The 24,800-nt window shown below is 38.2% G+C and overlaps 2 protein-coding genes across 3 annotated transcripts in view; both read right to left on the bottom strand.

Annotated features, from left to right (window-relative positions):
- The window catches only part of LOC126819045 (allatostatin-A receptor), a 113,517-nt gene that overhangs the window by 71,825 nt on the left and 16,892 nt on the right, over positions 1–24,800 (bottom strand). The gene's annotated exons all lie outside the window — the stretch shown is intronic.
- LOC126819044 (uncharacterized) overlaps positions 21,482–24,800 on the bottom strand; it is a 4,698-nt gene continuing 1,379 nt past the window's right edge. Inside the window, exon 2 of the mRNA XM_050546858.2 lies at positions 21,482–24,800. This exon is cut by the window's right edge and continues 746 nt beyond it. Coding sequence (XP_050402815.1) covers positions 21,533–24,800 — 3,268 coding nt within the window. The 3' untranslated portion in view covers positions 21,482–21,532.

The following is a 24,800-nucleotide window of genomic DNA, read 5'->3' as shown; positions in this document are numbered from 1 at the left end:
AGACCCCTACGCACAAGCGAATTATTGAAATAAAATTTAAAAAACCATATTTTAGTCTCGAAATGACCTAGTCATTATATTACACATATACGTCGCTATCTCAGAATTATTCGCCCTTGCGGCGCTCGTTGGCATTCTTTCAGTCTGCGATGATAGTTAACCGCCCTAATAGTAGTACCACTAGGGCGTGGGGCGACAAACTGTACAAATCTTCGGCCAACTCTCATAAAACAAGCAGATGGGTCTCGAGATTCTGTCCCATTTCTGATTTCGTTCCAAAGTATTTGTTCCCATCAATGAAATCAATTGCCACGAAATTGCCCCCCTCCCCATCCCAATCCCCCTCTTCGGGTTACTCGCTATGTCAACTTGCATAAAACTGCTTTCCGGGGAGATAACGATCGGCGCACAGCTATAGGCAATACGATCCATGTTGACATTCATTGTGGGGTGGGATTGGGGAGGGCGCCTTAGATATGGAACCGCTGCCCCCCTCCCATTCGCTGTTTCTAGATCCGCTACTGCCTGTATATATCTCAACTAGAAGTTTAGTTAGTTGTAGAATTGTAGTTAGATGGCCGCACCTGAATTGATAGGATGTGACAGCGCAAGACAGCCGAGCCAATGGTAACGGGTTTTCAGTTACCTGGATGGCGTACAAATCGCACTGGATGAACGATCAGGCTAGGTGTAGGGCACCAGATGCTTGAATCTAGTATTTAAATGTGCTTTGATGTTTTGTGCGGTTGGGTGGTAAAAGGATAACCCCCAGCATTTAACCGTATAACACAAGGTGTTCAATGCATATCAGCTGGGAACGTTTGTGGTCCACAAGACTCACAGGGGTTCTCAGCCTTAGCCATTGACCAAGCTCACGAACAGGCCAATGCAGTTGTTAAAGGGGATGAAGGTGTCATTGGAGTTACTGAGGATCCATTGGAACTGAGGCGGTGGATGGTGTCTGGACAGAAATTAACCAGTTGGCATCTCCGGTCAAAGTAGCAAATGAAGATGTCAGGCATCATGAGCAGACCAGTCAGTCTCAGAAGTCCTACACTGACACGGTCCAAAAGTTGTTTGATGCGATGAAGGTTCCGAGAAATCCTTTCGAGGTAGAGTCCAAAGATCTGCCCACATCGGAAAAAAAAACCATCGTACATCCCAGTGTTGCTGAGCTTGTAAGAACTCACTTTGAGAAAGGCAAAGTTGCCTTGAGAGACCTTTTCAATTGTCTGAGACAAGCCATCCTACTATAGGACCATTTAAAAAGAACAAAGCTGCAGCTCCCACTGACATGGAGAAGCAGGTAATCAAGACGACTGTCGTTTGTTCTCGTAGCTTTTTATATCATGCCAATCAGGAGAGTGTGGGGGTCACGGTGGCTAAGTGGATAAGTGGAGGTCGGGTGTTCGATCCCTGCAGTGGCCGAGAAAGTTCATCCAAATAATTGCCAAAACCCAAAAAAATAATAAAGATTTAAAATACAGTCCATTTGCGATGGCAAATTGTAATTAACTAGAAAAAGATTAGGAGAATATAAGACAAGTACATCCGATTAATTTCATATTATTACGTCAATGACTCAATTTTACCATGATAAGCAGCTGTGCTTTACGAACATCAAACAACAAATAAATCAACAATTGCCTATAATTTGTAAAATCAAAACGTACAGATATATGCTTTAGTTAAATGAACTATTTTCTTATTATCAAACAGGAAATTTCATATGTTCTTACCAAGATGGTTGTAAGATAATGTCTAATACGGGACGTTTATTAAATCAATTATATTATACCAGTTGGGTATAATCATGACTTAAAAACAAGACGATATACTTGAAGATAACAGTTCTAAGATACATATATTTTTAAAAGTTGAAAATTAGAGGTTTCTAGTGATTGAATGTCTTGTTGCAATTGTTTCCCATACTTGAAATATACTTAGACGCAATGGAAACGCACCCCTTTCACTTTTATAAATTTGTTGTATAATCTACCATCTACAATGGTGCCAGAAATCCCAGTTCAGCTGCTTGATGTCTCGCAGGCACATCCATGCAAAGTAGGGTTCATTTACATTGTCTCGCAATGTAGATAGTTTTCTGTGTGCAGAATGATTACTCTTTCTTGCATTCTGTGTAGTCTGAGTGGGGTGGCTTTGTTTTATAAATTGCATTTCTGAATCAAGTTTAAAGTTTTAAGCATCTAGAGCATCTAGATGAAGAATTGACAACTTAGACCTTAGAAGTAGCTAAAGGTAAGTAATGGCGTTTTCGTCTTTGATTGGATGAGATAAGACCCACATTTTTTCCAAAGATAGAATTAATTTCTAGGCTATTATCGCTATGGGACTTTGTTAATTAACACATTTCTGTTCTATGGGGTCAGACCACCATCGCATTTTATTGTTATATCTACATCACCTGATGAACAACGTCTACAACCTTTCTCCTCGATAATTCTTCCTTATATGTGATATAAATAAATTAATTACCACCTGTTGATGCTACATTTTGAAGAAAATTCACAACGATTCATCTATTCTCAAGGAATCATCAAAGGATTCTTTAAACCAAAGATTAGGATCCAACACATCGTTAATTCCTTTAAAGGCTTAAAGGGCCAATCCCGATAATATTTTTGAGAATAAAACTGCTTAATTTTGTGTTAAAATGCCTTAAAACCCTCTACCTACGGGCGAAGCAAGTAACTCAATATTTGTGATACTTTTGCAAACAACTTAAACCCGTCAGTCTTCATCTGGAAATGGAGACCGGTGTCCCTAACTGTATTATAAGGTGTCTGGATAAAACCAGACCTTTTTTTATAAAAATAGTGTGTAGGTGAAATGTACCGTCCGTTATCAAGTACAGCACATGGGTCATTCACTTATAGACCTCTCAAGAAACAAGAATTAATTATCAGGTCATCCAACGAAAAAATTGACCCGAAATCTTAAAAGGGTTACGTGTCCGGATACATGTCCAAACGACTCAGTATTTTGAGACAAGGTCAATACACCATTCCTATATATTTTGGTGCTTAAATTTCATACGTACTCGGACTTTAGTTTTTGAGAGTCTGTTCTAATCGGGATAGTCCCTTTAATTATACTTTTTACTATAAATTGTTAAATTAACAACTTGGTTTATGAAGATTTAAACGACCATATAAAAAGAATTATATATTTTATCATATATTCACTACACTGATGGTGCATCATGACTGCTATGACTGAGGTTCGGTTTTGTTGAGGGGGATATCACCATGATGTACTAAACGGATCTCCACACAGAGTCACGAGTGTTTGTATTGAGACATTACAACTGATCGTCAATGTCATTAACCACATGCTGCGCCATCATATAGATACGATATCTACACGCCGCTCCCAGATAAGATCTGTGTGGCACGTAAGTGTGTGCGGGCACAAGCCCCATTGAGGATCTTCATGGAGTGGGTGTAGCTCTGCCGAATGACCACTTCGTTTACTCGACCGATGCCCTTGCCAAGAATATAATATGTAGGCTATTTAATCGTCAATTTGAAAGACATGGGGGGTCTTATGACCATATGTTTCCGATATGTTACCATACAACTCTATCTTTAAGTTTTTTAGGAAACGTTAATCCCATGCAAACTACGTTTAATACCTAAAAAGTCCGTAAATGATTCGATTTCGTTCAGTATTAAGTTAGATAGGATGAATTCAAAATAGCATAAGATTCAGCATCCTCCGTAGGCGATCAAAATTGGATATTTTCAGAACATCCGTAAACTAAAACGGCCAAAATTTACTTTAGATATAATGACCAAAAATTTAGTCATGTACATCAGTGGATTCTTATTAGATTACATATACTTAAAGATACGTTATGGGTTAGATACATAGCTAATAGTTCTCACTATAATAGTTAAAAACTATTGCTTCATGCCAAGCCGAGAATACCTTATTTTAAAATCATTGCAGCCTCGATTGTCATTGTTACCGCTTTCACGATAATTAACAAAGTCTCGATTATCCATTTTTGCGGTTAATCATCCATTGGCGGTGAACATCAGATCGGATTGAAATCCAATGAAAATCGGACACATAAGATGGCATCGAAAGTTGATTATGGTCTTTCCATGTCTAATAAATAGCTTATATAACATTTCACGCCTAAATAAAGACTAGCAATAGACAGATTTACCGCTTCCATAACGCATGTTTATTCGATATAATACTAGTTATGTCCTTTTTGACCGCATGTTTCAGCCATTTTGATTTTATGGATGTTTCGTCTATAACCCTTATAAACAATATTTTGATGGGCTTTTGATCCGATTGAATCCTAACCTATGGATTATCTACCGTCGATGTTACAATTTTGCTTTCTTTATTGCATGTTAAATAATCAATTTGAGTACATTTTAGCATGGATTAATCCATGCGAAATTATATTGTTTTCGAAATATGCAAATCACGCAAATACGCTTAAAGGACTCTTAGGGTCGTATAATGTTTCGTCGTTTGAAAGGCTTGTTTTATCCTTTTTGTCTTTTTCTTTGCATGATTTAAAAAAGGAAATATCACAAAGTACGAGTCATATTTATCGACCTTATACATATCGGCCAAAGAAGCATGCTTCACCCGAATTGTCAGGGGTTTTTGTTCATGTAAAAGTGACAAAAGATTTATCTAAATATAGACAATCGGTAACGTCAGCCAACTTTTCAGATTTCACAAGATTTACCCTGTGAGAAGTACCCGTATCCTCCAGACATTTTGAAATACAATTAATCCACTTTTTCATTCTATTCTGACTTTTAGAAACCCAATGGGTTTAAGTAAGAAAATAGCTGAAGGGTAAATCGCCAACCACATGCATCTAGAATTAATAAGAATAGAATTGTTACATAAACCTGGCACTAAATTACCTGAATTTGATGAATTCCAATAAAGTTCTTTTATTTGCTAATCCAGACAACGCATACAAATTTCAGATAGATCGAATGGTCAGATTTGCCGCTTTAGCATGATTATACGAGATGCTAAAAGGTCATGAAGGGCACCAAACGCGAGAGTAATTATAAGGATCGTCTCACGGCATATAAACTTTATGAAGAAGGATTATTGTGAGCTTTGCTTACAACAATGAAGTTATACAAATAACGCACTATTTCACAATTTCATAATGGATGTTTCAATGGTTGTATTTCATATTTGTCTTGCCTTATTTCTATGGTTCGTTTGACTGGTGTTATTTTTGCATTATGCGTATCAAAATCATATGAATGCCCATCTTCCAATAGTTCGCAAGTAGCGCGTGGTACGCATCAATCAAGCCTGGTTTCACATAAACTGCGCACAACAAAAAAGATTTCATATTAACTTTTCTTTCTACAAAGCTTGTCTGGCAGGATATCTCATTTACACGAGTTCGTGATTTGTCGAATCTGTTCAAGACATGATCATCGGGAACTGTAAATTTAGTCCAAGTTAATTATAAAAGATAACGAACAAAATGTAAATTTATCTATAGCCATGTTTCGAATGTGAAATATACGTCAAAAGAAAGTGAAAGATCTTCAACTAAAATTTATTTTATTTCAAGATATAAATGGATAAAGCTTAACCATTGATATTTTCGGACTTAATTCTGTCGGCAGAACGATTTACCCAATACTACCCAATACCACCCGAATACCACTGCAATATCACCACATACTACCCAATACTACAACATAATGGTGTAACATGAGCATATCACTTGAATTTATTCAAAAGTAGCGGGATATATCGTGGGAAATATACTTCAAATGTGATTACCGATGTCTGGCTGTTCCATTTGCCTCCCTATATCACCCAAATAATAACCCAATACTACCAAATACTTATTAAATACTACCCAATATTATAAAATATAAACATAATATCGTAAATTAGCAGCACATCAGTATAATAATTGCAACGAATATTCGATAATTTGCAACCTACGTGTATTGAGCAAAAGACATAGAAATAATTATGTTTGACTTTCTTAGAAAATATGAAATTGTACCTTGCACATGTTTATTACAATGCAAATGTGTAATGCTCTACCTGACTTAACAATTAATCAACGGGGTTAAGATTGTTGATTGGGTAATCAAGTTCTGGTTTATTTATATTTTCAAAGAAACCGACAGGACAGAGCTGTAACAGGCCGCAAATGATAGTTTTGATGAACCGAGAAGTGCCGCGTCGAGCATTACACACTTGAAAGAAACGTGTAATTTCGTTAATTTTAAAATCCAATATTGTGCAGTAAGTAAATATGAAATAACTTAATAGTTGACATGAAAAAATGAATATAAACATTGTGCAATTTGTTTTGTTAAAGCATTAATTTTAAATAAACACAAACAATCGACACTAACTAGGTAATTCGGGACTAACATATTGTTCAGTATTATTTCATTTACTCGCTTGCGCGAAGGGGTGTTTAACAGTGAGTCGAAATCGGGGGACCAGAGAAAACCCATCTTGTTTGACAGATGACCCCACGCCTTGTCACTATCAAGCTGTAAGAGAGAGATGGGTCATTCTGGGAATAAAATGTGGTATATGGTTACTTGTTTTTCTTATTCTCAGTTTGTCGTCTTGGAAAGCAACTGCAAAGCCAAAGAAGATGATTAATCTGAGAAGCAATCTAAAATATATTTATCGGTTGTAAAGAGAGATAACTGGGTAAACATTTCAATTTTCCGCTAAATATCGAATAGTCGTTGCAGTAATTATACTAATGTGCATTTATTTGAAATATTAGGTTGTTATTTGATCATATTGGGTAGTATTTGAGGAGTATTTGGTAGTATTGGGTTATTATTGGCTTGTTTTGGGTGGTATAAGGAGGCAAGTGGAAGAGCCAGACATCGGTATCGCATTTGAAGCACATTTCCCGCGATATAAAGCTCTATTTTTGAAAAAAATCATATTGGTATCTCTATTTTGCATCATTATGTTGTAGTATTGGGTAGTATGTGGTGATATTGAGGTGGTATTGGATAGTATTAGGTAAATCGTCCCACCCTATTTCTGTATCCCTTTTCTATAGCACAAACCAAACATAGATCTTAATAAATTTCGTCTCGGTAAACTGAATATCTTATTTGCAGAAATAAATGAAGAAGATATTTGTAAGAAAAATATATTATGGCTAAATATAGCCATATTTCTGTTAAGCCTAAACCATTGTATATGTAAAAGGGGGTTGCTATATATGTGTAATTATCAAATAGATTTTATGTTATATTTCAGTTAAAGAAAGGATCTGTGAAATGTGCAAATGGTCTTTCGGCTATAATAAAAGAAATACATTAGACATTAGACAGTGTGCTCTGATTAAGTCTACCAACCAATACCCCATTATCAACAGTATTTGTTTAATCTTAACAGGTTCCTTTAAATAGAATAACGCTTTTTGATGGATATGATCTTGAGATGCGGGTCTAATTTATCAAGATCAACATATAATAAATGAAAAACGAATGGATTACATCTCTAAAGGCGTAAATATTGTGAATGATTATGTTATATGTCACGCAGCGTATATATTACGACAGTGAGAAATACTGTCACTTTAGAAAAGATGTATATATTTTAGCGATTTATCGATATACCCAGATTAATTTGCTTCGAATTTTTTTCTGTCTGGCTATCAATTTTGCGGATATTTTGAGAAGGAAATAATAGAGCGTGCATGTATACGAATATGCCATCAATCTTAAAACACATCATGGCCCATGATTTGTGTGTGAAATGGCTTTAACGTCCACTTTCCCCCAAAAGTGATATCGCAAACAAAATCAAATATAGTAGTATTTATGGTATCAAAACTCCCACGAAGAGTAGGGTTGATGGTTCAGTCAATGTTGAATTTGAAAAATAACCGTAAATGTGTACTGTGATATTCGGGATCGTTTTATTGTAGCTCATATTCGACTGCATCTAGTATCCGTAAGCAGTTTTAGTAATGCTTCGGTTTGCACAATGTTAAATTGATTTTTGAAACGCCGAGATATGATTTCTTAATCAATGACATTTTGTAATTGAACTGGATATATACAGAATACAATAAACAGCACGTCCTGTAGTCCACGTATGTCCATAGAGCTGTATCGTTAATAGCTTATGGCTTTAATAAATAAATAAACTGCTTTAAACTCTGATAATTAAGAGGGTGTAATTTAAGCCCGTTAGTTATTTTATAATTAGCGAATAATTGCTTTTATAGAGAGATTTTAATTATCTAACTATACCATTTATTTACAAGAACAGCTTGACATGTTTTCAATGGGGGTCATGCCATGAAAGTATTAAACCTTTTTTAAAATACATTTTGGTAACTTTTAAAATGAATATTTTAGAGTAACGAATTAAGTTATTCAGAACGTGTTTTCTGGCAACCCGACCTACTAATCGCACTGTGGTTATAAAAATTACATGTATCAGATATGTTATAGGCCAAGAATATGGTGTTGATAAGTCAATGTGTCGACACAGGAACACACTTATTGTTTGTATCTTAACATTGACACAACGGACGTAATATTTTGAACGAAAACAGACAGTCATCCCACTAAACAAATCAACACACGAAATCCAATAAAATCGACAATATTATTTTTGACCTATATCAAAGAGGGGGCACCATTTTGAATAATAAGAGAAATGTAGAAAATAACAAAAAACTGATACGGCTAATATTTCATTTTTGTTTTTTTGAAAATAAGGGGCACAATGTTACATACTAATCGTAGACTATCTTTTTTAAGATAACGAGATATCGCATAAAATGATTAATAGCACCCGTGAGAATTATACAAATACCGTTATGAATTAAAAATCTAAAATAAAATCAGTTAATTCTCTGTTTAGGTGGGTGAGTGCGTGATGGCATGTTTTTCTATGATGTCTATTCTGTCGGCACGCCATCGATATGGTGATCGTATTTCCCATGTGAATTTTGTCATTGCATATCTACATGAAGAAGAACTTCATTGAACGTATAAATAAACAGGGTAAGTGTTTATATAGGTCCTTTAATTGTTGACCAGATTCTCAATAATTGGTAAAAGAATCATTTTCTACGCGATTTTTCGATAGATTAGTTTAGTTTAATCTATCGAGCCAATGTTTTGGTTCTAGGATGGTAAACATACGGAGTTGACTTCTTACAGTAATGAAACACACTGGTTTTCCTTGAGTCAGAAGGACTCTGCCTAAATACCTTTACAGCAATAATATACAGTCAAGTCTTATGTTAAATCTATCTGATATTAACAAAGTAAACCCCGTTCTCAAGTAATCGTGAAATACGTAATGGGATTTCTTGAAACATGGGTTGATTTTTAACATAGCCTGCCTCTAAATATTGAGGCAGACAACTGATAATTTCTCTGGTCTCTTTGTCCGACTAAAACTTTTCCCAAAATTTTCGTTGGGCTGAACGCTTTCCCCAACAGACAGGGCAACAATGGGCAGGTGTCTTTGCTCCATATTTTGTATGTGGCTGACCACTGAGAGAGACCGTAGAAGGAATTAAATTCGTTGACACTAAGATGGTGAAATTTAACGGTGGTCTGTCTCCTAATAATCCAAACTGTGCCCGAACAAAGAGACCAGAATTAAAATATTATGTTGTCTCGGGCATAATTTGGGTTACCCGTTCAATCATATACAGAGCGTCAACCATTCAGCCCAATGGGCATTACTCGGACGTTATTCGTAATAATTCATATATTGTGGCAGCGACCTTAGATTTTGAAGTTTGTTAAATAAATTTCCACTGAAATGTTTGTGGTAACAAACATATAGATTTGTATGTTTTCCATTCATTAACGGTAGGGGTTTGACGACACCAATCAAACCCCAGTAAATAATTATAGCACATATCGTATATCTATAACAAAACATGTATTTTTATCACGTGTTTGTCTAATATGTTAACTTGTCAGTATAGAAATAAGTTATGGTTAGACTATATTCGTGTCATGTCTGCGTATAATCAAGCCCATTTTAATATAATTTCATAGCATCAAGATCGCGTTTTATGTATATTAAAGAGCAGATATGAATGTATTGAACAGGGAAAACAAGTATTAATTATTATGTTTTCATTGTTTACGTCTGCAAGAATTTGGACAGAGTTCTATACCAGCCAAACTATTCCAGCAAATTTGGGAGTGCATATATCAATGGGGAGTATATATATATAACACAGCCACTAGAAGAAGTTTGGCGCATATACCATATTATCTGCGTACAAGTCTCCGTACCAAAAATATTGACTGCCGTGACGTTTGTAATCATTTAGCGACAATAGGAAATTACATGAATGTTAGAAATCATTTCACTACAGACATGTAACATAATCCGATCGGGCCTAATTTCCGATTCGAAGATTTCATAGGATAGTCTGATATTAATTATTGCAGCATGCGGATCCTATAATCTGCTGTTCTGGATCTTTAATTCACGTGTAGATTATCAATTAACGTTGAACATTAATAAAGTCATGTCACGTAATTAATCAAATTAAGATTAATTATTCCGTAGTTATATCATAATTTGCATCTGACTTGATGAAGGCTTTCGTCTAATAACTTACCAATCTCATAAGTCTAGAAAGCGGAAATATCCATTAACTGACTTTCACTGAAGATCTTGTTACAAATACAGTCAAATCAAGTTAACATATCTTGAGGTGGTATTTTTATAACTCAGCCTTTGTCAGTATGTGTATGACACGCTAAATGATAACGGTAAATCTTGATAACTGTCTTGTTGATCTAATTCCAACCGTAACTCAACACTGTGCGTGTCATGTGTCATCGGAAATTTTTGAATCGCTGTTTCTGCAGGAAAATATACTATTATTCACGGTTTATTCAATGGCTATAGTTACACTTAACTGACAACAATTTGTTTAATAATATGGGATTCATATGAACGGAGCTTTCGTGTTATGAATAAATTTAACCGTTTATATTTTTTATAAAATATTTGTATAGAAAGGTCTAAATTAACGCCATGCATATTTGTCTCACGTACAGTGTACAATCCTAACAGGCGTTGCGTCAACATATGTGACATCATGGGAGGGGTTGGGGGGTGGATGACCGAATGGTTAACATCTGCGCGCTGTATCATAAGGTCTGTCAACTGGCGTGGTTTCGATTCCCCGGTTGTACGTGACAAGGAGTAGGGTCGCTTGTCCAATCTCGTGGGGTTTCTCCGGGTCCTCCGGTTTCCTCCCCACTGCTAAAGACCCCTACGCACAAGCGAATTATTGAAATAAAATTGAACCACCTGTTAGTCCCGGAATGACCTAGTTTGTGTCTTTATGTGACATCATCCTTAAAAAGCGTTATTCAAAATTTCATACGTAAAATAAAATGGGTGTTAACGTGTTTTTACACTATCCGAACAACTAGACACTGTTCCTTGTCAGACCATCCGTCCTGCACAACTGACAAAGAGAAAGCACGAAGGAACGTTCTTGACCAACACAAGGAGCGAACCTGGGGTCTCCAGGTTAGCGAGCCATCGTCTTATTCACCCATAACTGCATACTTTTATGAAACGCTTTCTTCTAGGATCCACGCCTAGCTTACAGTGTTCAAAGTTGTATCATTATTTTTACAGCTTTCCAGCAATAAATCTATTTAAGCCGCCAATATCTGAAAATTCAATTATTTGAGTACAGAATATCACAAAAGCAAAAATAGAAAACGGGCTTATAATGTAATGCGTATACAATCTTTATGCGCTAAAAACTGCAATCTCTCGGTCTGTAATTCACATCATTGTATAGCATGCATATCACTTTGCCATTTGTTCGACAAATCGTTACGGGGAAATAACATTTAAGAGAATTGTTGAACATGGATGTCTAAACAGCGAGCTCTTAACAATATTTCTGTTTTGATCTCTTGCCATTTGCAACACTCCGAACCTAATGCGGCAGTTACTAGATATTGTGAATGCAATTGGGATGTTCTCGTACCAACCAAATCGTCTATCGTTCCCTGGAGGCATCCGTCGCACCAAATACTGAACAGCGGTAATAATTCGATAAATTTGTATAGTAATATGGTGCTTAGTCTTTTACGCATTACGGTGATCATAGGGAGTATTCTTTATCTGATGAAATGTGGATACTGTATTAATGCTCTATGAAAAAGAGTGTAGCCAAATTACCAGCTCAACCACAAAACTTGATTAACCAACACTACACCAAAAGTTTCTTTTATCAGCTTCTGAAATCTAAATGTAAACTAACGATTCATATCAATATAAGCCCGCAAGTTGAGAACAATGGTATGCTTTAATCCTATGATCAAGCAGATCAACAGATGCAATGTATTGTTTATGTATATAACATATTGATAATAATTCACAAAATTAACCACTGTTACAAATCTTTTAAAAGAGTACATGCTATAAACTTTCTTCATTGGATAGTTAGTTTTTATATTAGTTTCTGTTTTCATATTTATATCATTCTGAATTAAACGTTAATATACATCTGTAAAAAATTAATTTTCATATACTTTGTATTAATATTATATATGAACTTCCTGTTAATGAACAAGATATTTGAATGTTAATGTTACCCAGCTTTATGTATTTTTATAGCTATATTATAAAGATGTTAATGTTAATGTGGGTATGCACATCTGTCCACAATTTATTATTTCGAAACTCAGCCACGATTGAATTCTCTGTTTATTGAAAAAAGCTATTGAAATTAAAATTTAAGGTTTTCGCGACAATTTATCGTGCAGGAGTTGTTGTCACTGTGTACGCTCTATAAGCATAACTTTTATTAATCATTGATGACAATTTAGCATAGATTATAGGTTGATGTTTCCAAGGTATTTTGGTTTTATTATATTTTAACAAGAAGTCGTATCATGTGTTTTGGGAGAGTAAACGTAGGTCTATCCTGCTGAGTGAACGACAGTAGTATCTGTGGCCTTCTAGCCATATTTTTACCAAGGAGAGTTGACGCCTTTGATCTATTCACTAGATTGAATAGGGGTATTGTTATCCGAACAATGGGTATATGAATATAGATAAATAGGTATTGTTATAATGAACTCTTGTTTATCCTTTGACCTCATTTGACTTCTGTTACGAGGTTAGCTGGAGGTCACGCATTGATTATTGAGAGTGAGTGGGGTGGGGTTGTCTTTATAGGGGTTCGTGCTGAGGTCAGGTCGTGCGTGGTCTAGCGTTAAGGGTTAACGTTAAGATTGACAGGTGATTGTATGAAGATTTTTTGTGCTAAGCCAATAGTTTTTTTTATTCTACATATTTGGGGGATAGTTAAATTAAGTTTCGAGAAAATCTACGTATAAAAGGAGGGGGTTGTCTACATGATCAAATGTAGAATTGTTTTACGAAGTTGAGCAAGAGGCTAACATCATGGGTTCTGACTTGTATCGAAAGGATATTGGAAATGATTACTTAGTTGTGAAATGTATCTGGCAAGATGTTGTGTGTTATCACATCAGACAGTATGGTTACAGTTTTAAGCGCGATAGATTTCCAACACCCTGTGGTATCATGTTTTTCGATCGGCAATGGCAAATGTTGATAAAAACCGCCCCAGAGATAGATGAGTATCTACAAAAAAACATTGTGAAGAAGTCCGTGCATATTGGTAATGATGTGTACATAACGGTTGACAATAAATTCCCTGGAGTCAACATTCGTAAATTTTGGTGGTGTGAAGAGTCCCGAATGCCAAAACCTACCCGAAAGGGTGTTCATTTAAACTTGAATCAATGGGAGGCCCTGAAAGTTAGTTTCAAAGAGCTGTGTGAAAATAATTTTACGGACGAGGAACCACCCCTGGGTGTGGTCGGCTTAGGAGTGGTGGAGACGTGTGTATAGTTTGTGTCAAACATTTTTTCATTGGCTTGACTGCGAGAACCAATGGTGTAGCGAGCTACATATATATATAAATATATGGTATCTAACTATTAAGTTATCATACGCGACAACATGGCGGCCCCGAAGATATCGGATGTTTCAGTCGGTTTGACAATGAATTTAGAGTCAAAAGATAATACAGACCCCGAAATATACCTGAAGGCGGGCTATTTAGGTTTGAAACGAAAAATGGTTTTCAAGATGACGTTAAAAGAATGGAGTAGGGTTGTTGATCGTTTCAAGCGATATCTAGGTTGTACAAAACCTACAAAATTTGCCATCAACCCGGAACTCAGTTGTGAACTAGGGACAGCGCGTCAAATAGTACTGCAACGGAAAAACGGTAGACAGCTGGTGATGCCTGAAAAAACTTTTTCCGACCTGACAGCCGTATCGCGAGTTACAAGATCTTTCAAGAGGGGTCGTTATCAAGTGTTCGGATGCCCCCCCTCCAAACTAGGGGGTGCGGTTGAGGATTGGAGTTTGTTAAAATCGGGTCAGACGTGGTATGCGACCCCCGAAGAATGTGTTTCTGCAGCGGAAAATGAAGGTTGGGATCAGCCCGACTGTTACGCGACTCAAGTACGCGTAGAAGGTGTTTACGACGAATCTCAACTCATTTTGCACGAGGATCTTGTTGCCGAAACCGAAAATGTTACACCTCTCGTACCGTGTGCCCTGTGTTTCAAACCTGTACATGCGTCTGAAACTCATTACTGTCCGCCCGAAAATGTCCGGTCGTTAGTCTTGGAAATCTTGGCAGACTTGATCAACACTGAAATTTCAAAATGCGTAACTAGTCAGTGTGACGGTTGTCTCAATGAACGTGGCGGTCAGCTTGAACATACGTGTTTGGGGATTGACTACTGGTTCAACGAACTCAGCTTTGTGGACTTGTATTTTGAAACCTGTTTTCTAGAGGTGAATAAAGAACGATTTTTACAGATAGCCCGATTCGTACCAGAGATTCGTGATCATAGTGAAGAATTGTTTCTACATGGAACCCTGTATTGGAAACCTCAAATCTTAGAATGTGTTCGGACGTTGTCCAAATAACTCTTTTTTTTTTATGATTATTATTTCTTTTCTATATGTATTACATTACACCATTTGTACTTTGATATAATAAAAGATTAAACATTCTTTTAAAAGGTGTTAGTTATTTTGACCCTGGCATATGAAATGGATGTTAGATTAAAGTGGCCGTTTACTTGTATGATATCAGGGCCGACGCAGTCGGGTAAGAGTCAGCTGGTCAGGCGCTTGATTCTAGAACTACCCCAAGTTGTCGATCAAACCGTAGATCGCACTGTGTGGTGTTACGGTGTTTGGCAACCCCTGTACGCAGAATTAGCGGGTGTCGTAGAATTTGTCGAAGGGGTGTCGGTTAGCCTAAATCCCAAGGAAAGAACACTGTTGGTCATCGACGATCTAATGGATGAGACGTCCGATAAAGTTTCAAAACTCTTTACTAGAGGGAGTCATCACGAAAATGCTTCTGTCATTTATATTGTTCAAAATCTGTTTCATAAAGGAAAGCACCACCGGACAATTAGTCTGAATGCCCATTACATGATTATATTTAAGAATCCTCGCGATGTGTCGGCTGTGACACAACTAGCTAAACAGATGTATCCGGGGAAAACTAATTTTGTTCGTGAAAGTTACGAAGATGCGACACGGAAACCCTATTCGTATTTAGTTCTCGATTTGAAGAGTACAACTCCAGAACTTTTGAGACTTCGGAGTAGTATTTTCCCTCGGGACAACCCTACAGTGTACGTACCAAAGGTATAAAAAGCAATTGCTTCTAACCCCTTCCTATACATAGTTGCCCTAAAATAGATAATGCACGGTCTAGAACGTCATGCAGAGTTGTTACAAGCACTCAAGCGTTCCAAACCCCGGCAACGATTACATATTATTAAAAATGCGAGTAAACCCGTCATTAACGCATTGTGTGAGTGTTGCCTTAACATCTTGAAAGGTAGAGTTCGACTCTCGTCATACCACAAGAAACGATTGTCGAAACATAAACGTAGCCTAAGACATTTAGTGGACCGTAAAGTCCCGCTGAAACAGAAGAAAAAAATTCTACAGAGGGGCGGTTTTCTAGGGGCCTTGGTAGCCCCGCTGGTAGGGGTTCTAGGTAGTGTGCTGCCTAAATTACTTGGGTTGTAATGGAATTTACTAAAAAGATGGCTCTAGTCCCAGAGAGTTTGTTGGAAAATTTGCAAACGCCTAAATCACAGATATTACAACCACCATCGGTGAGAAAAGTTTCGGAATTAGATGGTGAAATACGCCGCATCCTTGAGGACCCCCACTTGAGTGATTCGGAAAAAGCCGAAAAATATGGACAAAGGCTAAGAGAGTTTATATTTCATAAAAATCGCGCCATGGAACCCCCGACGGTATACGTCAAACAACAAGGGTTAAGTACTGATACACCGTACAAACAGCCGGCGGCAAAGGCCGAAGATCCAATCATCGCGCCACCACAAACGGAACAGGTGCGGGTTATCCCCCCTGAGCCTCCCTTAAAATCAGACATCATGACTACAGTTCCGAAATCTTTGAAAAATAAGGCCGCACTCTTAATAGAAAAATTATATCAAACACCAAACATCACGTGGGATGATAACGGTACTGTTACTATACAAGGAGGTGTTGTACAGGGTTCAAATATAACCGATCTCGTCAATGATTTGCTACGAAAGAGAAAATACTTTAACCCCATAGGATGGCAAGCACTAAGCAAAGCCTTGTCTACCTATAATTTACCTCAAGATTTGGTAGGTAACGCCGACAGATATCACTACATGAACAACCCGAGCCTTATGGGGACCCCCGGCCGTAAACAACGTCCACGTTCGCGCTCGGTTGATCACACACCTGAAAGTAGATGGATGAGGGGGTATATAAATGACACACCGAAAGCCGGTCGCGGCCTTGAATCCACCCCTACACGACCTAAAACACGCCGAAGGCAGGGCACCCCTGACTGGTTACCTTACCGGGCCAAATGAGACCCCAGGTAAATGAAATTTTGACAAAGATTTATTATAACCCCGAACACCCCGCTGGATATGGGGGTATGCACAAGCTTCATAGATATCTTAGACAGACCAAACAACCAATCCCTCTTAAAGATATCAGGGAGTGGTTAATGTCCCAAGAAGCTTACACTAAACACGTAATGCCACGGAGACATTACAGACGTGATAGAGTCTATGTACACGGGATTGACCATTTGTGGCAAATCGATCTTTGCGATCTTACGTCATTGAAAGAACATAATAGTGGACATACGTTCCTATTATGCGTCATAGATGTTTTAAGTAAATATGCATGGGTGTACCCGATGAGAAATAAGAGCAGTAAAAGCGTTGTCTACGCCTTCACCCACATTTTGAAAAGCTCGCAACGAAAGCCTATTACTATACAAACGGACAAAGGTACGGAGTTTTTGAACAAATCCTTTCAAGCTATGCTCAAGAAACGGGGTATAGGGTTTTATGTTAGTCAAAATGACGATATCAAGGCGGCTATAATTGAACGCTTTCTGAGAACATTGAAAAATCGATTGTTCCGCTACTTTACGAAAAATAACACGTACCGTTACAGGGACGTTTTACAAAAGCTAGTCAAGGGCTACAACAATGCGAAACACCGTAGCATACAAATGGCCCCGGCTAATGTGACACCGGCCAACCAAGATAGAGTGCTCGACGTTCTTTACAAAAAGAAACCACACGAAAACAAAAGAGAGAAATACACATTAAATGTTGGTGACTATGTGCGAATATCCGGGTCTAAACATCCGTTTAAAAAAGATTATTTGGGGTCTTACAGCGAAGAAATATTTCAAGTGGTTCAGAGATTGCGCCGGGATCGAGGCTTGTATAAAATAAATGACCTACAAGGTGTTGCGGTAAAAGGTACATTTTATCGTGAAGAACTGATCAACGTTATACCCCCTAAACATTACGATATCGAACAAGTCATTTCTAGAAAGACGGTACGCGGTTCAAAATATATATTAGTTCGGTGGAAAGGTTATGGTAAAGCCTTTGATAGTTGGGTAAAAGCGTCGGATATCCGTCGAAAATGACAACGTTAAACCCTCGAGTTCACAACCGTGCCCGTACGTTTTTACAAGAGGTAAAGAGACCCAACTGCGATGACGCATTGTGTGAGTTGTTTCTTTATATATTCACGGGGCTCCTCATACTGGCTATAATAATTGTTGAAATTTCGAATACCGTGATGCTAAACAAAGAGTTAACGATTAACAATTCATCGAGGTTGTAATATTTTTACTTAAAAGGGGGTGTATACCGTCCAGACCAACCCCACAACTCCCAAACGACAATCGTATCAGACAAGTCAGAATTAGACAATCATGTCCGAAAGAGAAAGTTTCTATTTAATATTACCTTCAAATAGTAGTGAAAGATATTTTTCTAATAATAAGATTAGTCATTATACTACCAAATTAGCAAAACCAATTCAATTAGAAGGCGCATGGACATGTTCCCTCGTGGAGATTCACTACCCTTGCAGCTGGAATAAAATCTTTATCCAAGATTGTTGGCTTTCATACAGGAGTAAGACTGGAAATGAGGGGCCGCACCGTTTACGTTTTGCGGTACCCGACGGGTACTACGACACAGGTAATGACATAATCAACCACCTTAATAAAGCTGCTTTGGAAGTTGGAGCGTCGCTATCTATTATGAAAGATACCGATGGGCATATATTATTACTTTTGGGAAAAGACGGCCGAAAAGTACATTTATCTACCAATTTGGCCAGAATATTTGGTTTCATGAAAGAGAATGAATTTACAAGCAGTGTGAAAAGTGATGCAAAGGTCGATTTAGATTCCAATTTTCACAATATTTTCATTTACACGGATATTATTGAAAATCAGTTGGTCGGGGATAAAAGCGCCCCATTATTACGAGCAATACAAGTTGACCTGACTAAACCCTTCGGTTCGGCAGTCTATAAAACCTTTGACACCCCATATTATATACCAGTTAGTCAGACCTACATAGACACCATTGAACTCGGTCTTTACACAGAATTGGGGAAATTAGTGCCATTTGAATTTGGTGTAGTTTTAGTTAAATTACACTTTAGACGCGAAGAATAATGACATGTCTTCACCCTTATAGGTGTGATGAAACCAAAGTACGTCGTTATTATCTAAGTCAAACGGGTGAAGGCTTTCCTGTATACAGCGGTACCCCTTATCAGAAAGGATACGGTGTCGGTTCAGTTCTATCAAGCTTATTTAGAGCTGCAACCCCTCTCTTAAAGTCTGCCGCCCGAACTGTTGGAAAAAAAGCGTTAACTACGGGGTCGAATATTATTGGCGATGTTCTTCAGGGTAAAAATTTAAGGACCTCCGCTAAACACCACTTACTGCAGGCGGGTCGGGATCTAGGCACAAGGGCACTTAGTTCTATAAGACACTCTACACCACGTGGTTCGGTCAAACGTGTAAAAAATAACAGAGGAAAGAACAAGAAGAGACGAAAAAAAGCAGCCCTAGACATATTTAGCTGATATCCAGATCCCTTTAGGCGTTCAAAAAATGATCGATCCTAGATCATGTGAATGTGTATCCACAGGGTTAGAATTATTTTCACACCCAAATACCAAAATAGATATCGAAAGTGGAAAATGGCACGAATATCACCCTATATCTAATCTAGACAGTGGAGCCCCTCTTGAATTTTACATGTCGGGGTCCGGGGATGAATATCTTGATTTGGCACAAAGTTTTTTTACCGTCCGGGCCAAAATAACCAATGCCAACGGTACAAATATAGCAGACGACGCTAATGTAGGTCCTGTGAATAATTTCTTACACAGTCTGTTTAGTCAAGTCGACGTAACCCTAAATGGAAAGAGAATCTCTCAGCCTGCCTCCGTCAATCCCTACCGTTGTTATCTGGAGAACCTCCTCAGTTACGGCAGTGACGCCCAAAAATCTCACCTATTATCGTGCATGTGGCGTTTAGACACCCCTGGACAATTCGACAGTCATGATGTATCAGACGCGGGGGGTAATACCGGGTTTAAGGGTAGATCCAGATATTTTTCATCGAGCAAGACGGTGGACATGGTTGGAAAGTTACACTTGGACTTGTTCAGTCAGAATAAATACTTACTTAATGGCATTGATCTTAGAGTTAGAATGGTGAGGTCTAAAGATGCTTTTTGTCTCATGGCAGACGCCGATGCCTTCAAAGTAGTCATAGAAAAGGCGTCACTTTTTATCCGGAGATTAAAACTGAACCCCTCGGTTATCGTGGCACATGGCGCAGCTCTGATGAAACGAAATGCCGTTTACCCTATTCGACGTGTAGATGTAAAAAGTTTTACCATACCTGCAGGGAATCGTAGTTTGGATAAAGACAATCTGTTCTTGGGGCAAACGCCTCGTCGAGTTCTTGTGGCATTTGCGAGTAACCAGGCATTTTCAGGTAGTGTGGAACATAATCCCTTCAGGTTGCAAAATTTTGACATTAACCATATATCACTCCAGGTTAACGGTGAAGATGTTTTCGCTAAGCCTTTGACCCCCAATTTCAGCGAAGCTTTGGGGTTTGGATATACAAGATCATTCAATACATTATTTTCGGGGACGTCTAGCCTTTTTCAAGACAAGGGTCCTGTAATTACCCTGAATGCTTACCGAAAAGGTTTCTGCATATTCTGTTTCGATTATACCCCAGAACTCTCTGACGACAACACAGTACATCTAACCAAAACGGGTAATGCTAAACTCGAAGTTCGATTCGGGACCCCCTTGCCGTCCACTGTGAACGTAATTCTATACAGCGAGTTTGAAAATAAGATCGAGATAGACAGTGCTCGAAATGTTATAACAGACTTTTGAGATGAATACAGACCAGCTGACGACTATTTTGAAAAGTGACCCCCATACAGCCGCTTATTTTCGAGGGGTATTTGCTCGGGATAAGCTACCCAGGACCCTACAACCAGGCGTGTACATTTACAATTCTCATACCGCCAACAAAATAGGGGAACATTGGTTACTTCTTTATGTGGGCAGTCAAGGGGTGGAATATTTCGACTCTTTCGGGTTCAAGCCTTATCACGGCAATGTCATGCACAGGGTTAAAAAAACGGGGTTGCCTCTGTTATATAACAAACGTCGCCTGCAAGGATTGTTCAGTGATGTTTGTGGGCAATATTGTGTCTTTTACGCCTATCACCGCTGCAGGGGTAAGAGTATGAAAAGAATTGTAAATACATTTTCTCGAAACCACCGTGAGAATGACAGATATGTCCATCGTTTTGTTGCTCTTAGATTTAAAATGTAAATGTCCATACCTATATAACCACCCCTTCAAGCTAAAATGTAACTCTAGATGCTGAATAGATGAATAAAATGATTTTTTTAGAAAAAACAAAACAAATGGTTTTTCTTTTTTTATATCTTTTATATATCGTATATACACAGGGTTATCAACAAATGGTGTTACAATATACGAGATTACAGTTACAAAAAAAAAAACATTATTCATTTTGTTTGACGAAATCCATAAGGCATTGTATCGTAAGAATCCTTAATTTCTACGCGTTTATCGTAATTGAATGATAAGGTTTTTGACTTCTCTTTCATAGAAACCACAAACACTTTACTGCGGTGGAAAGCTTTCGGGTATGTGACTTTGACCTTACGGCAGTGGTCATGTACTAATTCAACAAACGTTCGAAACTCGATACGTTGACTGACATCATGGTTAAACGTAATACCTTTAGATTTTATGGTGTAAGAGATTTCACGTGTTTTTTTATTTTCTATTTTCAAAGCGTAGGATTTGGGGGCGGTAGCGACGTATTCAAGTATATGGCAGTCAGGGTCTATTTCGTCCGTAAGTTCACCTAAATAAACCCCGGTTTTTACAGGGGTATCATTGGCGGTCTCTGTGAAAATGATGGAATCGGTATCAAAATACAGAACCCGATGGTTCAATTTATCTAAATATTCGTACAGTTTCATACGTCCGTAAGCGGCGGTGAAAGCCCCTATAGGTACATTTACGTGAGGGGCGACAGGGACAAGATCTTGGCGGTCTGTATATTGGACCAAGACCATTTCTTCATTGAGAATTTCGATATTTTTGACAATCTTTGTGCCGTCATAAAGATAATCATAGAAGACGGTTGGGTCGTGCACGAGGGCAGCGTGTACCCTTGTATCTGTTCGTTCAGCGAATTTTCCCCATAAACTATTTAAGCAGATCTTTGATACATATCGTAGCCCGGGGTTTTTAGATATTTTATTTGCTTCGAGAGTAATGTTTTCGTGTTGTTCGTAAGCTTTAATATACGCCGCCCGTTTTCGTTCGAGATCCCCCCAATCGATATGACAACACGTATCTAGATTATCACACGAGGTACACGCAGGATTAAGCGTGTTTGGATACCCTGAACTCTCTTGTTTAATTTTGAGAAACATATTGATATATTCGCTGAACAGGTCTTTTTCGGGTAGTTGGTCAAATATATCCTTTTCAGGTATATCCTCGTAATTGTCTTTAATTGTGGGGATATGGATATCGTAGTCTTTCTGATCAAGCTGAGCATCGTTGCTGCAATATCGGCGCGTGTGTGGGAAATTCCACACCTCGAAAATTTTAACCAGGCTGTAACCTTTTTTAATTGCGGCGATAACTTCAAATATAACCCAAGTCCCCGTCAGCGCCCTATCGTCGTCATTGTGAGTACACGGCTCTTTGTTTCGGTTCAAAGCGCATTTAGAACACAGTGGAAACAGTAGCTTACCGTTAGCCCTAAACGGTAGGACTGGAATATATAAGGAGCGGGGTGGTAGAATTTGACATTTAACGAAACCTACATAATTCTCCAAAATATCGAAGTCACGCAGAATAAGCATTGGATGTCCGACCGGGTATAGCATTCTCTTATTCACAAAAGGGTAAAGCGACGTGAAATCCAGGTAACGAATTCTTTCGTTTTCACGGGCCTTGTGATAAAATTTCAATAAGTTCGTCCTCCCTCCATAGAAGGCGTCACGTACTTGCAAGGGTTCTGTCAAGGTGGGGGTGCACGCTTCAAAGGCTAAAAACATAGGGGTATTTGTGAGACGCTTGTATTCGCATTCCCATATACATCGAATACGTCTGGTCGGAGTCTTCAACCTCTCCAAACGGGCCAGGTGCTCCTCGTACAATGCGGCCATGGTTTTGTTATTGTATGGGGAGGGTTGATCTCTGTTTTTGATACAGAGACACCCGTGGAAAACGCAGCCTAAATATTCGATACACACCTCGATGTTATTTTCCATATACCAACCATCTACAGACATATTGAAAATGACCTTTTCACCACCGTTACGGGCGTGTTGTATATGACGATTTTCAACATATTCAAGATATTGCATGTACCGTATACATGAATTTGAATATTTGCGTGCGGATACATACTGACCCTGGGGCTCTATAGCTATCGTGAAGGGGGGTAAGAATTTTCGCCGATAGACGAGGTTACACAAGGATGCAATCGTAATAGCCTTTTGAAATGGCGATATTTTGGTTAATTCCATGAAAAGCTTTCTATAGCTAGCCGCGCCTAACCGTAGAAGATCAACATCCGCTTTACAGTATCGCACCAATTCAAACTTAGCGTCAAAATGATTGTTTAGAAGCACCCGCTCATTATACCATTTCATGACCTTATCGCGATCACTAGGGGACATAGATGACGTTTCGTAAAAACTTATCGAGGGCATTACGCCTTTATATTCCAGATTTTCGGGTTTAAGGAATGCATACGGAAATATACCCTTCGCAACAGGTAAATCAAATGTTTTGCTAAAATCTGCAAGTTTCATATGCATAAACGCTAGGCTATCTAAAAAACGTATATTACCGGGTATAGTCATACAAATGATTTTAGACCCGTTTGCAATGATTTCCGGTAGAATTCTAGTATGTGTGACGAAATATCTCAATACAAATAGGGCATCGAAAGCTTGACTGTTATGGGCTATGAATCTGGAATGCCTGTGGGTTAGAACGGTCGTTTTTTTACCTTCGAGGTCGACATTTATTTCGGTCTGAATTATCCAACGGCAAAACTCTGCAACGCAATATTTACCATAAAAAATCCACTCTCTCTGGGAGTTTTTTAAGTTACAGCCGACACACGGCGCGTTAATATCTATCTCCAAACATAAAGGACACACGCGATGAGCAATGCATAATATAGGAACGTGTATATTATTTTCATCCAAAATAGTCTCAAAGTCATAAAAAACAAAATATTTGATAGTCTCACCTTCAACCTCCTCTGATAACCGTTTCATATAGCATCTATGATTAGGCTTGCACAGTTGCATACAATTACGACATTTGTGCACGTCACAGGTGTGCTTATTAATCGCATCCTCTTCGTGGGTGTCTATTGTTGTATAACACTTTAAGCACGCCCTATATTTCATACACGTCGACACTGTGTATAACGGAACATTTTGGTTATGTCTCTCCAAACACTTTTTGCCTCTAAAATAACGGTGACAAAGTTCACACTGTATTCGCGGCCTATCCAGAGGGCAGGCCACTAATTGCCTGCAGCTTCGACATAGCGCTTTACACACATGGTTATTCTTATTAGAATATGGTTTTTCACACCCTGAACAATAGTATGAACGATTAAATAAGCTGTTGATTTTCTTTATATAGTAGAAATGTTTTTCCATTAAATACAGCCTTAAAACGGGCACATTGGGGTCCGCGTCACCCCTGAATATGATACAGTTGGCC

The sequence above is a fragment of the Patella vulgata genome, chromosome 4, assembly GCF_932274485.2.
Source record: "Patella vulgata chromosome 4, xgPatVulg1.2, whole genome shotgun sequence".
Classification (NCBI taxonomy): Eukaryota; Metazoa; Mollusca; class Gastropoda; family Patellidae; genus Patella; species Patella vulgata.
The sequence above is the reverse complement of the archived record's forward strand: the minus strand, read 5'-3'. Positions and strand labels throughout refer to the sequence as shown.